General features: G+C 41.6%; 1 protein-coding gene across 3 annotated transcripts in view; it reads right to left on the bottom strand.

Annotated features, from left to right (window-relative positions):
• ROR1 (receptor tyrosine kinase like orphan receptor 1) overlaps positions 1-24,955 on the bottom strand; it is a 149,440-nt gene that overhangs the window by 8,599 nt on the left and 115,886 nt on the right. For all 3 annotated transcript variants that reach the window (XM_083448021.1, XM_083448019.1, XM_083448020.1), the window contains exons 5-7: positions 4,152-4,279; positions 2,343-2,660; positions 1,008-1,253 (exon numbers count right to left, since the gene is read on the bottom strand). In XM_083448021.1, the coding sequence (XP_083304147.1) occupies positions 1,008-1,253; positions 2,343-2,660; positions 4,152-4,279 (692 nt within the window). The remainder of the gene's footprint in view (positions 1-1,007; positions 1,254-2,342; positions 2,661-4,151; positions 4,280-24,955) is intronic.

The raw sequence follows: 24,955 nt of genomic DNA, 5'->3' as shown, positions 1-24,955 counted from the left end.
TCTAAAATATCTTACTCCTGCTATTGTACATCAGGAGTCTCCCGTCAAGCTGAGATTATTTTAGTGTCCTTTCTTCTGAAGCTTCATGCACAAATTATTCACCAGTTATGTAGAATTATAATAATACCACAAAGCCTTGTTAGTTTTGAATAGATCTCAATCAAGTGAGTTTCCTTATTCAACCTGCCATCAATTCTGAGTATTCTGTTTAGGGACATGACAGTCCTAAGATACCTCACACTTCCGTAACATTGTACACATTTCAAAATGCTGAACAGTGCAACCATTAATTTGAAAATTCTCCAGTCTGAAGTAATAACATACTTTTCTGGAGCAGAGAGGCTGCTTTGCATCTTACTTTTTACATAGCTATTTTTAGTAACATCCAAGCTGATAAAATAATAATTGAAGTCAGACACATGCACTATAGACCTGATGGGGAAATGGTATCAAGCTGCAGAATTCACAACAACATGGGTGGTAAAACTGGCATGTCAGCCACAAGAAGCAATTTCAACGCAGCCCATGGGCAACTGTAGAAAGTGAGTATGTTTCTTTGTATGTGTATGGGTCTCTTTTGATAAGCAGGCTGGTGTGGTCTCACAGTTCCCAGAACCTGCCAGCAGCTTCCATGGAGATCCAATATGTTTCCCATCAAACGCAGGAACTGTGGATGCTGCTTGTATTAAGAAAGCTTCCCTGCCTCAAACTCTTTGAAGTCCAACAATGAGAAGATAGACACGATCCATCAGACTCCTGTAATTATAATGAAGCCTGGATTGTCGCTTGCCTTCAGGCCTTCGTGTTCCTCATCCACACCTCTCCTGACGGTTGCTCACCAGCAGAATATGAGTCTTCCTCAACTCCCTGCACCTTATTCATCTTAGTTGTAGGGCTCAACCCTCGGCATGGCTCATAATTGTGTCAACTGTGGTTTTTGAGAATTCCTTTTGTTGCACCCAGACTTGGGTTTCCCTTTCAAAATGGGAGAGTTCTACTACACTTACCACAGGCAGGGATGTCACAAAGCTCAGATTTAAAATTTTCATCTAAGGTGAAGCACCATGGAGCCTCCTTCTGATTCCCTGGGTTTCGACAATAGGAGTGTCCCCCATTCAGCTCTGGGTATCGCACAGCAGTGAACGTGTGTGTGTGTGGGTACTGAGAATTCCACGGCTGGCACTGTCGCCCAGACTTTGTGACACTCATTGTCCCTCGGTAGTCTGCTCCTGTGCTGTTGTAACATTTGTGATCTGTAAATGACAACAGCAGTTCAATTGTGGTGAATCAGAGGGGTATTGTGCACATACTGATTGGTGTAAGAACATGAAAGTGAGAGAAGGTATCATTCTGCTGACCCGTGTCCTTCAATTTAATTCAGGTTCTCAATTTGCAGAGGCCATAATGCTAGGCTTGCTATTCATTCATACACTTGAGAACATATAAAGGTTAGGTTTCGGGAATAAAAAAAAAAAACCAAAAACACTTATCCCAAATATTTTAGAATAAAAGACATATAAGAAATCAAAACTGCCCTGGAAACCTGAAATTAATCCCTTACTTTGGCATGAAAGTAAAGAGCAGCTGTGAGATCCAATTGTTGTTGTGCTATCTTAGAAATACAGCCATTTGATATTATGTTAATTCTAATCAGTCTGTGATCTAACATGAACTCTACTCAGTGTCTGGAGTCAGGCCTACTAATGTAGCAAAGAAGCACTGCATAGCAACCTTTGGCCCTTTAAGAAGTCTTTACTTACCATTAGTAGTGCCGTTTACTTTAATGGAATGGCTAATGGGGATTTTAATGAGCAAGGCTTTGGATACCAGACACTAACTGGTGTAAGAATAGTACAAAAAGCAGTTCAAAATATAATAGTGGTTAATTTATATTTTGAAATGCACTACAGTGGAACCTCGGGTTACAGACGCTTCAGGTTACAGACTCCGCTAACCCAGAAATAGTACCTTGGGTTAAGAACTTTACCTCAGGATGAGAACAGAAATTGTGTGCCAGCAGGAGGCCCCATTAGCTAAAGTGGTACCTCAGGTTAAGAACAGTTTCAGGTTAAGAACGGACCTCCAGAATGAATTAAGTTCTTAACCTGAGGTACCACTGTATTCTAAATAAGCAGCTTGCAAACTAAATCCAAACAAATGGGTGGGTGCATTGGAAGACGGATTCTGGAATAATGAGTGGGGCTTCCTACCAGGCTAGTAATTGAAAATATGAACTTCTGTGACCACAAAGCATATTACTAATTCTTCTTGACATTTAGTCCTATCCAAAGATGGGTAGGATATTTTGTATGCAATACATCAAGTTTACAGCTATCACTCACTCTTGTTGATCGGATCTGCCATAGGGATGCCAATGCGGATACAATTTACAGCTTCTGGGCTATCAGGCTGTGGAAGATCTTCGCAATTAGGCAGCTTTAAACGCATCAGAATCATCGGGTTGGATCTTGCAAAGATGTACTCAGTTTGGCAAAGGACATTTTCCAGAATTTCACACTCATCACGGCACAGATCCCGTGGCTTTGCAGCTGAAGAAGTCTCATCGCAGTATGGGAAAGCGTAATGGCAGAGTGAAGGAATGGCAAACTGGGAACATTTATCAGATAAATGACTGGAGGTTCCAATCATAGTGAAGGCAGCTGTAATATAACCATACCAAAAAAGTTTAGGCAATACAACGTGAAGTGACATATCCAGCACCATAATGGTTGTTCATAGCCTAACTAGGGGTAAGCAAACTTTTTCAGCAGGGGGTTGGTCCACTGTCCCTAAGACCTTGTGGGGGGCCAGACTATATTTTGAAGGGGGGGGGGGAATGATGCAAGAGCACCATGAGCCCTGGTGGCTGCTTACCTGTCTTGCGAGTGGCAGGGGCTGGCAGTGGGGGGAAGATGAGTGGCGTGCAAAAGGGCTCCGGAGAGAGGTTGTTTAAAATGGTGGCTGCTCGAGCGCTGCTGCTGCTGACACCAACAAAGCCCAGCCCCCTTCCTCCTCTAGGCCAAGCAGGGAGAAGCCAGGAGGAGAGAGGAGGCACCGCCGCCGTGTGAGGGAGAGGGAAAGAACGTGCGCTGGCGGTCCACACGGTGATTCCTGGACCATCCATGGGCCGGATCCAGAAGGAAATTGGGCCTGATCCAGCCCACAGGCCTTAGTTTGCCTACCCATGGCCTAACCACTTCCAAAATAAGATACATAATGGGAAGGAAGTCTATCTATGTGGAGATGAAAGTCTGTTTCACATTGAATATTGACAACACTGCGTGAATTGTGACCTGACATGCTGAAGGTCCCATGCTATAGACTCCCTTCTCTTTTTGCTGCCTGTGTGGAACTAAAACAGGGTAGTTGTTAAGCAACTAGCAGGTTACAATACAAGGCTTGAGTTTGATGGGCTGACTGACAAATTGTAAAGCCCTGCTTTAAGGGACACTGGTCTATAAAGCAGACGTTGGGTGGAATCCAACTGATGGCCTTCACAACTTACGGAAGGGCTTTGATACTGTGGCCACCTTCACTAACAAAAGAACCCTACAGCTGCTCCATAGGAGGTTTTCTACACTGTTCTGAAGGTTCCTCCAACTCTCTGGAGCTGAATGGGGGGGAGTTACTTTGGGCCTGCAGGGAGGAGGAGTAAGCATCTCCCATCCTTTTCTATTAGCAGAGGTGTTCACAGCAGCAAAAGCCCTTTTGTAAGTGCAGGGGCACCAACTGGACTTCACCTCTAGTGACACTGAAGACCCCATTAATGCAGCTAGAGTTAAGTCATTATAAATTTACTATTCTGTTTTCGATAGAACTTAAGCACCACTAACTTTGTCTGTAGCCTTTGTATATATTATAAAGTTAAATGGTTGTAAAAATACACACACAGTTGATGAAGCTTAAAAAAATATACAAATATATTTTCATTTTACATCTTTTTAAGCATCAGTTTCGTTTTCATGGTAGCATTTCCAAAAGTTGTAATGTTTCTTTCCTTAAGAATATGTTTACACAGAGCTAACCATATATTCTGCTGCCTATGAGTACATTAAACATTCTAAATCCCAAGCAAGCTTGCTATAGTGTAGATTATGGTAAGGTCAAGAATGATGGCAATCTAGCTGAAAATAGAAGCAAACTTTACATACCAGTAATCTGATTTTCTATTTCACCCTGCATATGCAAGGACTCCATATAAATGGTTCGGTTTCCAATAAACCTTGCACATGCTATTCCTCTGTATGGCTGACAAAATCCATCTTCTTCATATTCATCACTAAAATCAAATAGGCACAACTTAATTACACTCTGATGAGCACTGTGGAGGCTGTTCTCAGTAAAGAAGTAGGGTGTCATGGAATCTTAAGGACCAGGAGAAACTAAGCAGCATATAGAAATATACAGTGTGAGTAAACAATAATATTCAAAGCTGGAAAGATCTACAGTTGCCTCAAGCTACGAGTGCCATAGAAAGTCTGGGAAACAGCATTTCACAACAAGGTTTATTTCCGTTCTATGGACTCTCTAATTAGGCCCACCAGGCCTCCCCATTTGGCCTGCAGGACAGTTTTGGCCAAGCCACATTCACCTGTCCTACACCCAGTGGCGTAGCGTGGATTTTAGTAGGGGCAGAGAGCTGCTAGTGCGAGCGCGCCCCCCCAAATGTTGTGCCCGGTGCAGACAGCCCCACCCTGCACCCCCCACGCTACGCCACTGCCTACACCTGACATCAGATATGGGGCAAGTAAAACCCTGGACATTTGGAAAGAAGTGTCTCCCCTAGGATCCCTTTAGAGGGATTCCCATTTTCCTGGAAGGGGGGCAGGTGGAGACTTCCAGCTCACCTCCCTCTGACCCTGACTAAGGATCCAACCCAATGTCTAATCTGCCAAAAGTTGTGACAATTGCTACAAGTTAGGCATTAAAAAAGCCCAGACTCACCCAATTTTGTCTGGGGAGAAAATTCCTCCCGGGCCCCAAATATGGCAACCAGATACTTCCATAGTAAAGTCATACCCTTGACTTGCCCCTTAGAGTCACAGTCCTGCTGTACAGGAAGGAAGGGAGGGAGATCCAGCTCTAACTGAGGAGCTGGGTCCCATGGCTGTTGGAATTTATGGCTTGGAAGAGGACCTGAGTGAAGACTCCAATCAGCTATGTCTGACTCCCACTTCCTGCTCCAGGGCTGCCCGCTATTGGTCCAATTTAAGGGTGGACTCAAATTCAAAATATCTGTGGTTTCTGGGAGAGGATATGACATCTCCCATTGGCTTTTTGGGAGATGGAAGAAGTGACCTGGCAATGGTAGCGAGATGCGCTAGGACGCAAATGCTGCGCCATGCCAGAGAAAGTGAGTGGGCTTTAAATTTAGAAGAAATAAATAGAAGGAACTTTGAGAAGAAATGCAGTCATTTGATTTACAAAATTAGAGATGAAACGAGTGGCAAAGAGTCTGTTCAATTGGGTAAGATTTTTATGGGCTTTCAGATAGGTAATTTTAATGTTATATATAGCAGAACATACCAACACACATGTATTAGAACCATAAGATTTATTTTCATATTCTTAAACTCTCTGCCATATTCTGTAATGTTGTTCCAACTCTATGTGGAGTAAAATGTAAAAGCTTTTGCTTGGCAAGAAAACATTAATGCAAATGGATAAATAATATTCCGTCATACTTTCCAAAAGAGTACAAAATAGTTACTTGTGTCCAACTTAAAACTAAATACATGCTCACTCCGTTTCATGACAAAAATTTAGAGCTTATATTTTACTTTGGAAGGGGAGAGAGAAAATTATCTCAGATAATGTTTCTGTATTATTTGAAGTATGCTGATATGTGGCCAGGGATTCTTTGAGAGGAATGGTGGGATATAAATCTAGCAAACAAACAAACAAATACAAGATGCAGTTCTGAAACTTAGGTTTTTGCTTTGTCCACTTATAAAGTGATATTTCTAAAGCCTGCATGGAACTACATTGTCTGGATGCATGTTGTACCAGGTACATTAGACAACACTTTTGTAAACTGCAAAAATGTATCTTTCCGAATGTATGGTCACTTCAAATCTACTGTCCACTGGAATCTTTTAGATAATGACACAATCCCATAAGGATCCCATTATTATTGACTGAAGATGCAGGTAGTTTCACATGAGTTATCTGAAGCAAAAAGCAAAATAAAGTAATAAAACAGCTATAATAATGCTATGGACATAATTTAATATGATACCTTAGAAGAATAGATAATGAAAAATCCAATTTCTTCAGTGAACAAAGCAAGGTAATTTCACTGCTAAAGCCTCCATGACAGATGGCCAACACCTAAATAAGTTTCTTTGAGATTCCTGCATTGCAGGGGGTTGGACTAGATGACAAAACCCCCTCCAAGTAACTGTTTTCAGGATAGTGCATTGAATTCACAATTCTGGATGCATGTTTAGTATATAAAAATATTTTGGGTAAGCTCTTGGTCATACAGACGAGTAGGCTGTCCAGGTAAATACAAACAGCCCTCGCCACTCTGTGGCCATACAGCCAACAATTCTACACAACAAACCCAGTGCTGGTAGTGAGAACGGGCCAAATCCAGCCCTCTGCAAATAACCTCCTTCTTTGCATATTAATGTTTTGCAGCAATCACTTCCTTTCCAGAAGTGGTTTCCTTTCCAGCTCTGAATGGAGGACAAAACTATGGTAGCTGCTGTCAGATCAACAGCAGCTGTTACCAGTTATGGAACAGCATTGATAACACTGCTTGGATCTTTCCTGGCAGCTTTCTTACATCATTTCTGAACATGAACTACAGCTCATAAGCTCACATTATGAAAATGGCAAGAAACGCCTAGAATTTGCCTTTTTTTGTTTAATGGAGCTATGCTGGTTTCCCTTGGAGAACGGCTAGCCTCCCAAACTTAGGATAAAGAAATCAGTACAACGGGTGTATTCAATGCTATCTCTACTCAGAGTAGATCTATTGAAGTTAATGGACATAACACAGGTTCATCCATTTTAATGGGTAGAATTCTAATGAGTATAATTTAGTTGGCTACAACTCAACACGAGGATTAGACAAATAGGCTATGGCTATCAATGCTGAGCACCGTGCATGCTACTGGATTTTGTATCTTGTACGAAAGCCTCTGTATTTCATGTGCTTGCTGCATCAGCACATGAACATTAGCTGCTGGGATAGCTCAGTCGGTACAGCATGAGGCTCTTAATCTCATTTGGCATCAGGTGCAGAAACTGATATTCTGAGAATCTCAGTTAAGATCTAAAAACAAACCAAAATCCAGAAAACCAAAACTACAATAAAAGCTAGAAACCTGAAAATTTCTAATTCTTATGATGGCCTGGATAACCTTGAAAACAGGTTGGGCAGTCAGGGCCGGCCCAAGTAATCTTGGCACCTGAGGAGAACCACAAGATGGCACACCCACCCCTACCTGCCAGGGAAGAAAGAGTGAGTGAAGGTTTATATCAGGAACAAGAGCAGGGGGAATAAAGATCTACATCAGGAGCTGCTGCCCCTGTGGATCCTGCTGCTTGAGGCAGTTGCCTCACCTTGCCTCATGGGTGGGCCAACCCTGTGGGCAGTATATCTGGCAACATCTTAGAAAGCCTAAACAGACTGGACTGGAGTTCGGGTCAGAGTGGAGCTTCAGTGCTCTGTAGAGATCCTTGGCTGACAGAACCAGCATTATGCAAAAACAATCAGTTTGATTTGTTCGCATAATATATTCCAAGTGCAGAACTTAGGCTCCACTTGCTGCAGTATTTGTAGCAAGAAAAACTCTTGCTCAGACAAATATTTTACTGCTCTATTGCTGTCTTCACCTAGCTATATGGAACTCTCATGATTTGCTCTGTGGGTTACAATAAGAACCAATACCAGTCTTATACTCAGTGTTCATTGATTTTACAGCTACAGATAGTAAAAATGCAGCTGGATTTGGTGTTACTTATCACCGGATAATCACGCTCAGTTGTTAGCCCAGGAAGTCGAAGTTAAATCCCAATTAAATTGAAATGTGAGAGGAAAGAACTTCCCTTGTGGAACCAGCAAAGCTTTAGCCCTTAGGTTATTTTTAAAACTCTTGTTCTACCAAATTCCTTTTTAGCTGATACTTGATACCTTTTTAACATGAGCTTTATTAACAGTGATGAAGTGCAACAACTTCACAGTCAAGCAGTTGTATCTGTGCTGGCCACCCAGACAGCCACCCTTTCATGGCTTTGTTGTAGCTTTCTAGCATAAATAATATAGGTCTAATGTATCTGAGGTCCTCCTTAGTAAAACACTTCACTGTTTTTGCACATACAAAACCTATTTATCTGACACATTGGACCAGGAAGCTGAGATTCTCTAGAGGAATGCTGCACACATATATTCTTTGCCATAAGTAGAAATTATTATACGCACACTTTAACACAGTATGAGCCTTTAACTTTTTTTTTTAAGCTTATGAGGTAGAGAACAGGATACTTTTTACCTCTTACTATTTCTCCAGAATGATATACAAGGCCATAAACATTGTGCCAAATCCCAAAGTAACTACTTAGATTCTATACAATCCTTAAGACAGAAGTCCTTTATACATAAGATTTGGTCTACTGTTCTTTTTGCTGAATACCATGTGTGTAATGGACTAGTTATAACTCTAAATACTGAAGATAATGATGGCATTAATGAGGCAAACTTGGCATATATGAACTGCCTTTCTTTTCACAAGCGAGCCAAGTGATCAATAACTGAGACAGCAACAAACTCATCCTCGATTTCTTAAAAGGTCCCACGTCTCTTTAACAAGTTCTTCTTACAGAACTTGAAGCAATACATATGTTATTAAACATAAACCAATAAGTGTATTGTAAGCATATCAGTAAACCACATGCAAAACTATGCCTCTAGATATTAAGTTATATCCAGCAAAGTCTTCCCATTTGCACAAGGAATTCTGCTTCCGCAGTGGAACTTCGCTTGCCTCTCCTCCCTCTGTCTCATACCCAAATCTGTTCTGGATTTCACCCCAACCTCCCAGAGCAGATTTGGCGGGGGTGGGCACAGTGTCACACAGGGAGAGGAGGGGGAGGGGAAGTTCCACTGTGCACGCTGATCTCTACCACCAGCCCTGACTTCCTATCTAAAATAAATACATGTAGCTGCATTTAGAACATAATCTTGCTGACAATTACTTTTCCATCCATTTCTGATAGTGCCCACTTTGTAACTTGCACACTTGCTGGTCAAATACTTTGTATCACATGCTGGAGTCTACACTTCATTATAAAATGCTCATATGCTTTGCTGTGCTATTGAAGTCTCCAGATTACTTCACACTGGTATTTTGACAGAAACCTGAGGACAATTTGATATAGGGTGAGGAGGAGGACTTCTCCCACTTCTGTCCCAAATGGCAACAACATCCTAGCCTACCCAGGCACTTGATGTAGCTCTGCTTTTCTGCATCACCAGATAGAAAAAGAGTGACGGGCCCATAAGTGATCTAAAAGATGAGGCAGGACTGGTCCAGGTTTTTGTTTTGATCTGTTAGGCAAATAGCTCTTTGATTGTATGTTGAGAAGCGTAACAATCACATGTAACCATCAAGGGTTGATCAGGATACGATTTCCTCATATTAATTTGGAAGATCAGTAATTCAGCAATCAATGATGCTGATCATTATCTTGACTACAGAAATCCCTTATCTTACACAGGGGTTCAGTTCTAAGAGTTACACAAGTATACACAAAAATCACACCCCATGGCTAATGGGAGAGGGAGGGAGCATCCCTAGCACTGCCAGAGATGATGTGCCAAGCTCAGCAAGTAAGGTAGAGAGCGTCAAAACTCTTTTTGTGCTTGGTCCACTTGGGTTACCTGTTGTGAAAACAGCTTTGAAGCGCTCTCGCAGACTCTGGAAGGCCAAGGATGCTCACACGAGATCTCATGGGAAGTCACATTGTCTCACAGGAAGATCCCAGAGCTTTCCAGAGTTGGTATGCTGATCAGGCCTTGCTCCACAAGCGATTGGGAGAGCTTAAAGGCTCTTTCCATAGCGTTTTAAGCTCTCTCCTTTGTCTGGGACTTGACTTGCACAATTTCAACTAGCCCACCTTCATTGATGAATGTTTGAAATTCCACAAGTCAAATGTGTGTAAGATGAGGGATTACTGTAAATACTATCCTGAGACTCCTCATTTTCATCATTAACTAGTAGAATTCCCTTTTCACCTATGAACAAGCAATGCAAAAATCTGTTGAGCACCAAAATGGTGACAGTCAACCTTTAATTCAACAGAAGAAAATGGGAAAGCGCATCTTCTTTAGGTGTTCACTGCAAATGTCAATTGAGGACAGCAGGTCGGAATGCATGGAGTGGTGGTTCTTGGGATGTGAGTGTCCTAGGCTTGTCTCCATGCTTAGCTGGCTGTGGATACCATCCCTGGAAATGTGCAGTCTCAGAATAAAGAAAAGTATACAGAGTATAGTCTCACTACTTATTTCTTAAAGGTGGAGATTTATATTTATAAAGGTTTTCACTAACATTTCAATAGAATGATGACATACTATTTTAGTGGTGTCCCCAATTTTTATTAAAAAATTTTTTAGAAGAAAAGCCAAATTATCCCATGTTTTATAAACAAAGGCAGCTTATCCATGGAAACCAAACCTCTAAAAATAAACATACCTTTCTGTTCTAAGTTTTCTTCTGTTCCTGCCAAAAAGAGACTGCTTTAGTTATGAAGGATATGAATATCTGATTATGTCACTCTCCAGGGGATGTTCTCAGGGGCTAGGGTACTAGTTACAAAATATATAAGCTTGGTACTCCCAAGTACTACAAATAAGGACAGGGTTGCAGATTCAGCACATTTCAGGAAAACAAAGGTCAAGCACAGAGAATCAGTCTAGGTTCAAACATCATCCAGAAACAAGATGGGAAAATAGTCCAAGGTCAGTACAACAGGGAGGTCAGGCAAGGTGCAGTAAAACAGAGAACCTAGAATCAGGAAAAAGGAGCTAAAGACCCGTGTTGTTTCCAACAACTAGACAACTCAAGAGGGATGCCTTATATACTGCTAGCTGTGGAGTAACAGGTATACCTTACTCACAAATAGATCCCTTACTTACAAGGAGGCTAACTACTCTGGGTCTGCAGACACATACTGCACCATTGTTCTTTGGCCTGGACCCAAATACTTTGGTGACCTTCCTCTTGAGGAATGCAGGGTTGCTGCACCTTCTGCTCAGAGAGTTCCAGGGGTTCCTCATCAGGTACCAATCCAGAGAGCTCCTCAAGGGGATCCTCACCATTAGACTCAGAGGACCTGTCCTGCTCCTCAAGGTCCTTGTCTTGGGGGTGGGGTGGGGTATGCAGATTGTCATCCAAGGACTTCGTATCAGGTCAAAACATTGAATGAAACCAGTGGTTTCATCTCTTAGAAAGAAAGCTCAGGCTGCAATCCTTACACTACTTACGTATGAGTAAGCCCCATTGAATTCAGCGGGACTTACTTTTTGGTAGACATTATTAAGCTGGCGCCATCAGCATCACTAGTGCCCTGCCTTAAGGGGGGAAACACATAGCATAATAATATATTACTATGGCTATATGTTTAAATAAATATTGCTCTTGGTGAGCCAATATTACAAATTTAAGCATGATGAAAAACAGACTGACCAGATCTAACTATTAAATGAAAAGCAAAATACGCTAATTGACAAAACTTAAGATGTATATGTTGGCTGGTTTCTAACGTAATACATATTACTAATTGCAAAAAACTAGAAAAAATACACTAACAATTCTAATTGAAGTCTACTGGAAAAACAGCTTTAAACTAACTCTTATTCTATGTCCCCTTCAAGTGTTTTCCCTGTGCCAAAACTCTCTTTTTACACATAAAGATGGATGCAGTGTACCAGCAAATCTCATTCTACTTGGTCTTCTCTAGGGGTTGGCCACCCACCACCTTCTCCCCCTCCCTTACTCCAGTTGATGAAGTGCCCAGAAACAAATGACCTGAGATGGAATAAAGTGTGCCTCTTCCATTTCATGTACTCAGTTGCAGAGTCTTTCTTTTTGGACACACTTACCCACACCGCCAGTGCCTTTTTGCTCAGTTCCCTCCTGGTTGGTGAGGAGGGCTTAGAAAACCCATGTGGTCTCTAGTGCAGGGGGTTGTATGTCACCAGTAAGCAGCTCCTCTCACGTCTCTGTGCAGTCCCCTAGTACAAAATGGTTCACTGCCTTATATGGAGGGGGCTCCTCTTATTGTGACAAACTTTGCAGAACTTTTCATCCCAATGTAACCATCTGATTTGACTAGCAGACCTGGCACACAAGCAGCCCCTATTCAGCTGTTCTTCCTCCCTCCTTTCCCAGCATGAATATTATCACATAAGGGGGAAAGCAGGGATGAAACTTACTGTTCCCGCAGGCCCCCAGATGTCGCCACCCCCCTCCCTGAATATCTGCAGTGGGCTGCCTGCTCTATCCAGGGTTCTAAATCACTGAAGTAGAGCAAGCTTCCTCAGTACAGATGTTCAACCATCAACATGTGAAGGGCAGTGGGAGAAAGCAGGTCTAAAAGACTCACCACTGCACTAGGGCAAGGGAAAGTGAATAGGACTATGCTTTCATGAAGGCTGAGGCATGGTAGTCCAAGAACACTTTAGTACAAAGAAGGTACTATGGATGTATGGGTGTTTTTCTTCTTTGTGTATGTTGCTATAACAGGGAGCAGAAATTTCACTCACTCTTCAAAACAAAGCAACTGCCACCAGGATTGCCATCTTGAGATAAAGATGTATAAGAATGAAGGTTGTATTCAGCTCAAACAACTTCTCAACAGGGAGGGGGGGTGTAATCACGTGCAAACTTAAGCCATGCTGCCATGTTCTTTTTAGAGAGATGAGGCTTTCTCCTGGAAACCTTCCCGAACAACCCATACTTGTTCTGTCTTTTTCTAATTGTACTGTCATGAACCTTAACATTTAACATGCTAACTGAGGCCTGTAGAGCCTGAGATGTAACTTTTGGGGGTTTTTTTCCAGTTTCTCTGAGCATTGCATGGTCTGACCTTGGGGTGAATTTGCTGGGACATCCACTTCTGAGAAGATTAGCAACTGTCTTGAATGTTTTCCACTTTTGAATAATCTTTCTCACTGTAGAATGATAGACTTAAAATTGGCTGGAGGTGACCTTTCCCAGTTTCACAGGCAGCAATGCACTTGCTTATCTAAGAGTATTGTGTCATCTTTCCTCCTTGGTTAAAGCACACCGGAATGATCCAGACCATCAAACTGCCAAAACTTCAGTTTTTATATAGGTGGGCACACTTGCTGATGATCAATTAAGCAAGGGCATTTTATTAACAGCCCCTGTCCACTACTTAGCCTCTTAATTCCTATGGAAGCAGTAAGAGTGTACTTAGTTTTTCACACATGATTTCTCCATCTTGGCTTTATTTCTGTTAAATAAATCATGACACGGTATAATATGTCATATGTTGTTGTACATCTGAGGTTGTATTTATCTATTTTAAGACCTGCTAAGGAACAAGTGATTGCTATTATGTCCTGATATGTAAAATCACAGAATTCAAATAGGGTGCACTTTATTTTCCCCATGGCTGTACGTGAAGGAGAAATGTCAACTTTGCTGCTGCTAAATTATCTGGGGTTTGTTTGGTTTAGAGCCTTGGCTTTCTAACATCATTTGCGGCAGCTGTTGAGTCCCAATGTCTTATATGCAGTTACTCTTAGTTAAAATAGATGAAGTGGTTTAACAACTGTGAAAACATTAGAAGTTCACATAACTTGTGCGCCTTTCATAAATTCCACTCCTGATAGACACGTATAAATAGAAGCTATTCATTGGGGAATAACTGGTCAGCTTTAAGAATCTCAGGAGCTATATTAAAATGGTGTCGGAAAAAGTTGGAAAAGAGATTACTCTTGAGATAAGAAACTGATTCCTAAAGCAACAAACATCTATGGACATGTGCTTCATTGAAAATTAAGACCTGCCACTAACTCATGCCGAAGAGTAGGTGTTTCCTTCAAAATTACCAAATTATACTTCTATCACTTCTAGTGAGTCTACGAAGGTGTGGGAGTGTGGGGAAAGCAGAAGGTTCTTGGGGACAGGGAAGACCACCACTATAGCAGGCACCCACAAAAGCCCCCAAGTTGAAAGGTATTTCATTCTATGTCTCAATTAGAGGGGTTTTTTTTGTGAATGATGCTAGCTCCTGACTTTGGATTTTGGGATCTTGCTTTTTCATCAGCAAGGAAAAGTGAGTCTTTTGCAAGGTGAAAGTCAGCACCACAGACAGAAACTTCAAAACAAGCCACCAACCACACACCCCTCCAAACACAAAGCCTGAAGATGGACATTTAAACAGTTCCTACGTATGTCAGCCCCTGCTTTATTTTAAAACTTTTGAATTTTTATATTTCAGGACAATGTTATTTTTAAAGACCATGAGCAGAAGTCACAATATTGCTAGTCATGTAGCCACACGCTGACTCCTTATTGAAACCTGGTGGAAATGTGGGGCCAGCTTGAATGTCCTGGTAGATGATATGAGTCAGGGGAATGGGAGGAGTGGAAGTTATCAAGTGCACCCTTTCCTTCCCCCATAATATGCAGGGCCCTTAAAAGAGCAATGGCTCTTATAACCAAAGTAAACTTAAATCCAAGCCATATTACAATCCATATTAAAATTTCTGTCACAAGCGTGCAGTGAGAGTTGTGAAGAATATATACATAAATATGCTAGTCAAACTGAACTTACAAAGACGTTAATATCACGAAAACAATTTTAAAATGTACCAATAACTTGGAATATTTAATACTTTATTTTGAAAAAAACCTTTTCTCTTAGCCAGCCACCTCTGTAGTTCCCTTATTTCTAGAATCTTGCCTAATTTCTTCTCTGCTTCCCAGGACACAACACTGCTATTCAAAATGTTAGAGATCCTATCATTTGATTGGCCTAAGCAAACCTTTGGAGTCTTGGGCTACATAGAGTCAAATATGCAATCACTGTGAAAATAACTCTGAAAGCCATTACCCAACATGGTCTCACAGGTGTCCAGGATTTTTAATCCTAATTAATCTGTTTTTGTTGGCATCCCGTTATCATCTTAGACATGGGGATAAAATGTACTATACAGCACAGGAATAACAGCAGTGACCAGGTGACTAGTACAGCTTTGTTCAGTCCTGAACAGTCCTTTCTACTAGTCCTTTTCTCTCTCCCTACCTGTTTCTTCTGCACCCAATGGGCTGCCAGGGGAGGGCAAAATAACTGTTCCTGTTCCATTTGCAAAGAGCTTTGGAAATTAGGCCAAAGGCTGCATACAATTAGGCCTAGGTTGCTGATCCTCTGGGTTAAGGAAACCACGTGTTTCTGCCTTGTCTTTGGTTATGAAAAAGTTGTATGGAGCAGCATGTGTCCCTGCCACACCACTGTGTAGCTTCCTTTGTCCCTCAGAAGATACCCCAAGACTTATTAGCTACAGTTGGATTTCATGTGAGTCTGTCCCTAGTATAATAGATGCAAAAGGTTTGAGGACGGCACAGTAATGTTTCCCCCCTTTTTTACATGTTATGTCAATATTTAAAGGTTTCTTTTAAAAATAGCAAGGACAGCATCTAAAAAATATATAGTAAACAGTATGTAAAACAGTTCTGTAAAACGTTTTATGACAAGGTCAATTTTTAATGATATTCTTAGTAACGCTACAGATAAACCTCTGTGCATTAATCATTTCATTTATCTGACTTATCGCTGAAAAATTATTACCTGAGGTTACAAAGATGTTTCAAAGAAGCTGTCTAAGACAACCCTGTTTTAATAAACTTGGCTACGGCATACTTGTGTTGTTTTACTTTATCAAGTCCAAAAACTGGAATCTAAGGCTGGCTAGAAAGCTGGTTTATATCAAGCAAAATTCTTATCATGGGCTTGGTAATGGAAAACATGCATTTTACAAATGCATTTAAAAAAAGCTTCAGCCAAGTATTGTTTAAAAAGATGCCTATATGCTAGCAAAACAATGAAGCAATGTTAAATTTATGAGCAATAGGCTTTGTATGTGAATCATAACATACAATGCCATGTTCACATCACTGGTTTTGTTAATGGACAGTTACACTTGATTTTGGCATAGGTAGTATCAGCCTGTTCTCACAACAAAGGAGTTATCTAAATTAATACAAATGTGGAACAATTCCAAATGATAATAGATGCTCTGCCTTGACATGGGTAGTTTAATCTTTGACATCTGGGTATAGGGCGGTATATAAATTCAATAAACGAAATAAAAAATAAATCTCAAGTTCAAAACTAGGCAAGGCTGTCAGCGTATAATGTACACAGTAGCTGGATGAGCCTCTTTTGAAACTTGGGGGAATTTGAAAAGCTATTGCTGATACAGTGCAAGGACCTGTTGTTGGAACTAAGAGAATAGCTCCCACCACTGTGCAACGTGAACAAAAATCTTTCAAAACAGGACATGAACCTGAATAAGGAAGGTGAAAGAAACTTGCCCCTGGAATTGCATGGGATATAATCGCCCTATAGGACGCACTTTTTCCCCTCCAAAAATGAAGGGGAAATCTGGGTGTGTCCTATGGGTGTGCACCGACCCCTCTCACTCTCCAGGCTTCAGGAACACATCTGCAGCCTAGGCAACCCTGCGGGAGTTCCCGCAGGGCTGTCTAGGCTGCGGATAGCAGCCTGCTTCCTGGGGCGCCGGGCGCGCTGAAAGCAGAGCGCTTGGTGCTTCAGGAACACATTCGCAGCCTAGGCAGCCCTGCGGGAGTTCCCGCAGGGCTCCCCACGCTGTGGATAGCAGCCTGCCGCCCGGCGCGATGGGCGCCCTGAAGCAGAGCACCCCGCCCGCCGGACGGACATCGGCCAGCCCCACAAGCTCAGAGGACAGCAAGGAGGCGCAGCGCCGCCATCCCGCTGTTCCTCGACCTGGTTCGGTTTCCCTGACCTGGTTTTGGGGGGGATATAAAGGGGGGGGGGAATTTCCTTTATTTCCCCCCCAAAAAACTAGGTGCGTCCAATGGGACGGAGCGTCCTATGGGACGAAAAATATGGTAAATGAAAACTGGTGGCATGGGCATTAGTCGACTCAGAACTGAAAAACCATCTAGATAACAAGGGAGTGGATAAATGTTTTGCTTTCCCACAGAAATAACCATGCACATTTTTTTGCTGTTAACAAGATCAATAAACTCGCCACATTGTGAAGTCAATGTTTAACCCCTTTTTACAGCAATTGACTTCTGATAGGAACTCCTACCATTACATTTCTGTCACTTTACTTGCTTAGATATGGCCAGCACTGTAGCACTGTATATGGTTTTAATTTTCGGAATAAATGATGTAACACCTTATAATCTTTCTTCTGCACCCTTAATGATTTTGTGATGAAGTAATATAAGTTGCAAGTGACCTCTGTAACTACCACTCAAGACCATAATATACACACTGGCTATGCAAACTATATTATCTTTACCTCTAAAAGTCCTTTCTAAATGTTCTATGGTTTATAGCAGCAGTGAAAGGCAGTTCAGGTCACCAGGGATTTATTCCCCTTTTTAATGTTTTTACTAGACTGAATAAACACATTCCCAAAGATTGAGACCACTGGCTACTCCAAAGATCGGTGAAGCACAGGGTAAACTTGTTTAAGTTGAAGTCTGCAAGATTGACACTTCTTCACAACAATGGGCAGCTTTGTTAACTTTAAGTGGAACTGGTTTGGGCCACATAGCTTACAATGTGCCCTGTTCCATCGAAAGCAATAAATGAATCTGGCCTTACTGGCTTCATATTGAGTTTCAATGTCATCTTCTTCACAAGGCTGTCTGTTATAAAATGGTCTCATTAATACCATGAAGTCACCCTGCCCTGAGCCCCCAAAACATTGGTTGCAGTATAATGATTGTTTTCAGTTTCTAGTAGGCATCACAGAAGATATACACTTTGGCAATGAAGCCAGGCTAAGAAGGAGAAGTCAGCAAGCTTTTCTCCCATGGAAATAAAACTGGAATTCTTGTGGTGTGGAGTGAGAAGAGTGGAGAGCATGTGGCTTTATCAGATCAGCCTCTCAGTTCCTGATATTCAATCACAGATAAAAGGAGCAAACCTCAGACTTTGCCTCAACTGGGATGAATCAGCAATCATTTTAAAAATTCAATAAAGTCTCCCAACTCTTTCAAGTCCATGGTATATGCATGGCAGAGTAGGATTAACGCTGGACTTCTGGCATAGAAAACATCTTTCTTGCCATTTTTGCAGTCCTTACCAAAATGGCCATTTGCATTAAGACACCCACAGTGGACTGAGTGGTTTTGTTTTGGGGGCTTTAGGTATTTGTTGCTGTGATTCCCTCACCCCTATGAGGAGCTTGTTTGCTTGTTTTATAGCCCACCCCATTCTGAAAATTGAGAGTAAAAAACAAAATACAAAGATCCTATTTTTATCTATCGATAAAATTCCACAGTTTGCAAACATGACCTGACTTCTGAAGGTCTATCTGCCCACTGTGGGCAAGGCAGGATTTTGCTGTAATGGAAATTCAGATGTAATGATGCATTCACAGTTTCCGCCCTTCAGCCCTGTGGCTTTTTTGGCTACCCCCTAGTTTAAAAACTATGCATCACAAATCTATCAACTTTCCAGAAGGGAACACCCCAAATTGCTCAGCTTATTACTTCCTCCCACTCCCACACATTATTAATGAAATTCAGCCCTACAGTCTCAAGTGCTAACCCCTACATGAATTCTGCCAATCTGTTGAGTTCCTAGGATATCCAGATTTAACTGTTTTTGGCGAGTTGTTATTAAGCAACTCTTCCAGCGATTCAGTAACACAAAAATTGTGCAGTAGCTCAAGGCAAGCACATACAGATCTGGCTTCGGTGTTCTGAGATGCTTGGCATACAGAAATTATTAACCTGTAGAATCCTAGCTCACGGTTCATCCTCTTATCCATTGCAGCTACACAGCACTAGAGTGGGTTTTCTAATGCACGAAACTTTTTAGAAATGCTTCTAAATTTGAAAATGCACATGGTGGAGACATACAAGATTTGTGCCTTTTAATGAAACCTAACATTGAGATTTTGCATTGGAGAGCCATTCTTAGTTTAATTTAGTTTAACTCTTAGTTTAATTCTATGGCCAGATATCTCTGTGTGTTCCTCTTAGTTACAGCAATGTAAAATCCTTCAAAGCTTTCAGTGAGCTTGCTTCTGATTTATACTGATGTAAGTGCACCATCAAGTCTAGGATAATGATATAAGAAGTGGAAAAGGAGAGGAAATGACATGAAGATGGAAAAGGCTAGAGTTTCAACCCATTTTCCCAGGCTAAAAGTATTTTCTCCCCTTTTAAGAAATCCTCTTATCTCCTGGAATCTGCTATGCCATGTCTGCAGCTGCTGCTGCTGCTGTAGCACCAGACTGTTCTATCTCTCTTCTGACTGCTGATCCATCATGGTAGCAGCCAAACAGCTTGAAGATTAAGGAAGTAATACAGTTCTAAGGCCATTAAAAGAGTAGGCTGCTCTCTGGGTCATGGAAATTATCTCAGATTTCAATGTGTGGCAAATAATGGATTACTACTGGGATATGATTTTAACACTTTGGGGGTCAAGTCTATTTCTTGGTAGTTAGAAAGACTCATCGTCGTCGTCATCATCATCATTTTTATTATTTTAAAAGGGCTGCCTTACAGTGAAAAAGACCAATGGTTATTCTACAGTGAAATCCTCTACATGTTCTCTAGGAAGCAATCCCACTAAATTCAGTGATGCTATTGGACTCTAACCTTAACCTAGAATTCAGGATATTGTGTTATAAATGTATCATCCCTATATTAGTACACCAGAGAAAGAAAGCAGGATCAAGTAAGGTATACTATGGCAAAAGTTGCTAGCAGCAGAATAGGAAAAGTAAAATGTTCCCATATGGCTTCATAAGCAGATGAACTATACATAACATACTGCTTGGGAAAGTCAAAGATTTCTGCATGAGTAAAGGGCAATTGAGGGACCCGGGTGGCGCTGTGGGTTAAAGCCTCAGTGCCTAGGGCTTGCCGATCGAAAGGTCGGCGGTTCGAATCCCCGCGGTGGGGTGCGCTCCCGCTGTTCGGTCCCAGCGCCTGCCAACCTAGCAGTTCGAAAGCACCCCTGGGTGCAAGTAGATAAATAGGGACCGCTTACTAGCGGGAAGGTAAACGGCGTTTCCGTGTGCGGCTCTGGCTCGCCAGAGCAGCGATGTCACGCTGGCCACGTGACCCGGAAGTGTCTTCGGACAGCGCTGGCCCTTGGCCTCTTTGAGTGAGATGGGCGCACAACCCTAGAGTCTGTCAAGACTGGCCCGTATGGGCAGGGGTACCTTTACCTTTACCTTAAAGGGCAATTGAGCCACACTGCTTGCCTCATACCAGTGTCATGCTCACTCTCCCAACCTGGCCCTCCAACCTCTGTATGTTGAGCACAAAGATGCCAGCTTCTCAACATACGGTAACTGAGGCAGCCCAACACAATGCCTTGATCCAGGCAAGCAATTATATTTAAGATCATTTTTTGTTATTTTTACTGATATTTTAATATGTTTGTATTTTAACGTTGTATGATATTTAAATCTTATTTTTGGCACAGTTGTCAGAGGGGTAGCCATATTAGTCTTTTTTGTTTTTCGTCAAAAGCATCTTGTGGCACTCTGAAGAACAAGATGGTAAAAACTTCACTAGATTCATGAAGTGTTATCTTCAATTAGCAAGAATACATATGCATGGTTTTAGGGGGTGGGTGGGATGTAATCAGTGTGGTCAGAGGAAAAGGAAACAGTACAAAAAACTAGACTGTGACAATAAGTAAGGATTAAATGTATGTAAAATAAGCACAGTGACCAGTCCCTGAAGCAGTGTTGATGGTAACACAAACATCCTGCCATTGCTAACTAATTAACACCTGCAGTGGGATTAAAAAAACTTGTTATCTCTGTTCAGCTGATAGAATTGAACTTGTCCATAAGTTGTGATTTCATTCTTCTTTCAAGAATTCTCACTTTAAGGTCACCAACAGAGTGTCCTGGGAGGCTGAAATGTTCTCCAACTGGGTTTTGTTCGTTGCTTTTATAAGATTATTTTAGCACTAAAGAAAGGGAGAGGAATGGTGCTAAGTAGATCTTTCTGTCAGCATTTCTGCTTGTCTGACAGAAGGATCTCCAATCCCACCCAATTGCTTTGGGGGTTCTCCCAACCCTCTATAGTGAATTTGAGGGAGGCACAGAGTTTGTGTGGCAGGGAGGGGAGGGGAGGGGAGGGGGGAAAGCCCTGTTGTATAAGCAGGAATGGGTTAGTTCAATCCAGCCCAATGATACAAATGCTAACAACTCAACGCTGTCATAACATTTCTAGTCCTGTTCCTCTGTCATATATTTCTATTGCTGGTAAGTGGCATCACAATTTCTCCACTCAGCCAAAGGGAAACCATATAACTGTACATTAATATATTTCTGCAAGCACTCTTGCAAACATTTAACACCAAGCAAGATTCAATGTATATATTACTTGTTGGATCAGAACCTACCAGCATAAACTAGATGCATATCAGGACATGGGCACTATCTAGTTCAACTGAATTACTTTCATGTGGATATCAATTTTACCTGGGAAATCAGCCATATGACCAGGGCTATGCTAGGTTCTAGGTGTGCAGACCTCATTCATATATTATGCCCTCGTGAACAGCTGCTACTGGTGCGTCTGGTGGGGATGGAGGTATTAAGGTTCTCTCTAGCTTCAACTCTTCATCACACATTTGGGGAGCTATCAGAAAAAGTACTGACTGATCTGCCACGTAACAATATCTAACTACTGCACTTTGGCTTTCTTTCTGTTAAAGCCATTTGAATGGGTACTTATGGAAAGTAATACATCATGTTCATTGCTACTGAAATCCATGATTCATTATGGCTTAACACAACAAACCTCTCTCTTTCTAGCTTGAGATCTTGAGAGTTCAAGGACTTGGAATGAGGGCATTACAATTTCTAACTTTGTTCCAGTCTGGACACTCAACTCCATATTTGGCACCATTTCTTCTACACTTTACCCATTAGACCAATAAGATATGTGACTGAATTCTCAGCATTTCCCTTAAATGAAGCAGTCGGGTGAGGTGAGGCTCTTAGTAAGACCAAGGAAGCAGCACAGGAGGTGGGGGCATTTAACCATTTCATCATGCACTCTTCCCCCAAGCACTACTATTTGCAACATGGGGGGTGGGGATACAGTCATCATGCAGGTGTCTGCATTACAAATGCAGAGCAAATGGTAACCTGAGCATGATGATGGGGGGGCGAGGAAGCAGACTAGAAAAGGGTTACATGTTATTAGCACTCACACTGCTGCCAGTGGCAGATCTCCCTGTGCAATGTGTACTTTGGCCCACGGTTGCAGAGAGAGAAAGTGAGAAACCAACATTTATCAACTCTGTTATGCTGCAAATTCCAGAAGAAAACTTACTCAAGCAAAGTTAAAAAAAAAACCAACCCCACACAAGTCCCAACCTTTAGTTTAGTTTTACTCATTTTTCATGTTCCTTCCCGCTATCAATCTACCGCACCTTGATTAACAGTAAAACTTAAACTAGACGAAGGCAATGCATAACATGACAGAAGTTGTGCCTCTTCTTGCAAGTCTCTTCTGGATGGTCAAAGCAAGCAAGCATATACCGGCCATGGGATTTTTGTTCAAGGCCATAAAGCTAGAAGAAGGTATGCTACTAAGTAAAAAGAAAATGCTTTCAGTAAATTGAATACTTTTATTTATTTGCTTGCCTAACACCTAAAGGTGCATTTTTGTGATTTTTCATTAGAAACAATAGCAACATGTCACTTTCTTCTTTGACCGCCTTCCCCAGAATGACACAATTGTATTGCAATAGATCCTTGGTCCACTTTGCACAACATCCACCTTTACTCAAAGGTAAGTCTCTTTGAGAATTGCAATCAAAACATTCCTTAGTCTCCACAATGTATTTAGCAGGCCTGACAGCATGAATTGTTTAATCACAGATTAAGAATGGGAATATTTAAAATCAGAGTTGTCCCACAGGAGATGCTGTTCAGGGCTAATTAACCATATATATATTGCCTACTTCAAGCAAAACAATTTTATTTTCATGTTGCTAAAGAATTTAACAGCATCACATACTTTTTTTAAAAAAATGCTAAAAGGATTATCCACATTGCAGTATAGTAATATCATTATTAGTGTTACATCGTAAGTAAAGATAGAATTATTATGTGCAAAACCATCAAGCAATTAAAGCTGTAATCCTGTGCACAAATAATTTGGAGTAAGCCCTATTGAGGTTTACTTCTGAGTAAACATGTTTAGGATTGAGCTGGAAGCTTAAGGGCAAATACACAAAACTAGGCTCTGTTAAAAATCAGCAGGAGTTCTTGGAAAGTTAAAGTGAATATGATGGCAAAACCATTGTAACAAAAGCTTTCAATCATGGACAGTTCCCTTTTTCTGAATATCTTTTTATATTTTTAATCAAGTTGAGATTCCTAAATAGCATGAGTAGCTTAATTTTACTGGTCAACAGTAGCTGCCATAGTATAAACAGTCCAATTGAATCTTATGCAGGGGTTCAGGTCCGTGCATATGCAAAAATGTGTATACTCAACCCCTCACCTTGGAACCATCTCTGTGTGAGCATCCCTAGTCTTCCAGAGCTGGTGCACTGAGTGAGCCTTGCTCCCCAAGCAAGGCAGAGAGCTTAAAAGCTCTTTTCATGCCAGGAAAACCCACCATGAAAAGAGCTTTTAACTCTCTGCCTTGCTTGCATTTAACTTGCTGGTTTTCAACGAGCCGGCCTGTAGCTTATTTGGAGTTTTGGACCATACTAGGTCCCTTGTCCCTCAATGATCATCAGAAAACCCTGCAGCTGAGTTCATTCTTAGGTCCTTCGGCTCAGGGCCTGTCAGGAAACCTAGATGGATTTCCTCAGGCACAGCAACAAGTGAAAGGTCAAGGAATCAAAGCTTTGAACAACACATAGTGTGGTTAACAAGGGTGGCAGTGCTACCTGGTTCTGGCTCCTCCAAGATGAAAGCTAGATCATTCCCCTCCCATTCAGATTGAAGTTAGTTTTTTGGGGGGGGAACACATCAGAACACAGTATTTCACAAGAAGCAACAGGAGAAGCACGATAATATGGGTTGTGTACGCCACTTCTCAAACCAGTAGTGGGAGTACACTGGATTTAGAGTCAGCAGGGAGCAGGGGGTTGTATACAGCCAAAGCCTTCCTCTCCTCTTGCATTTGACCAAGGCCAGTGTGATAGTAAACACTATGGGTGTTACTAAATTAAATAGTTGTGCAGACACAACAATCAATACTAGCGCAAAAGAGTTTTCCTTCATGCACCCTGCAACATTCCCAAATCTGCTCTGGAGGACTGGGGGAACCCTCAGAACAGATTTAGGGGGTATGTAGTGGGAGGAGAGGGAGAGAATGTTCTGTTGCGATTTCAACTGAATATAATGTTTATAGGATTGGATTCTAAAATGCTTTGAGCTGTAGCCTACATTTTCCTTTGCCCACAGCAAAGACTAAGAAAAAGCACAGTCTCTGCAAGCATCTGTCAAAAGTGGGTAACATCTCAGGTCTGTCATCTGCACTCTTTCCAAACATTCAGGAGTTAGGGTGGATTAAGGACCATGGAAGCAAGCAAACAATTTGATTTTACTGACGGAAGAAGCTGTCTCTAGCTTGGGCAAGACCCACTGTACAACTCCTAGTGTGTGCATGCATGTGTGAATATATACATATAATGAACTTAAAATGATACCACAAATCTATTCTTAATGTTGAATTCAGAGCAGAATACA

Source organism: Podarcis tiliguerta (assembly GCF_965153285.1).
Source record: "Podarcis tiliguerta genome assembly, chromosome: 6".
Classification (NCBI taxonomy): Eukaryota; Metazoa; Chordata; class Lepidosauria; order Squamata; family Lacertidae; genus Podarcis; species Podarcis tiliguerta.
The sequence above is the reverse complement of the archived record's forward strand: the minus strand, read 5'-3'. Positions and strand labels throughout refer to the sequence as shown.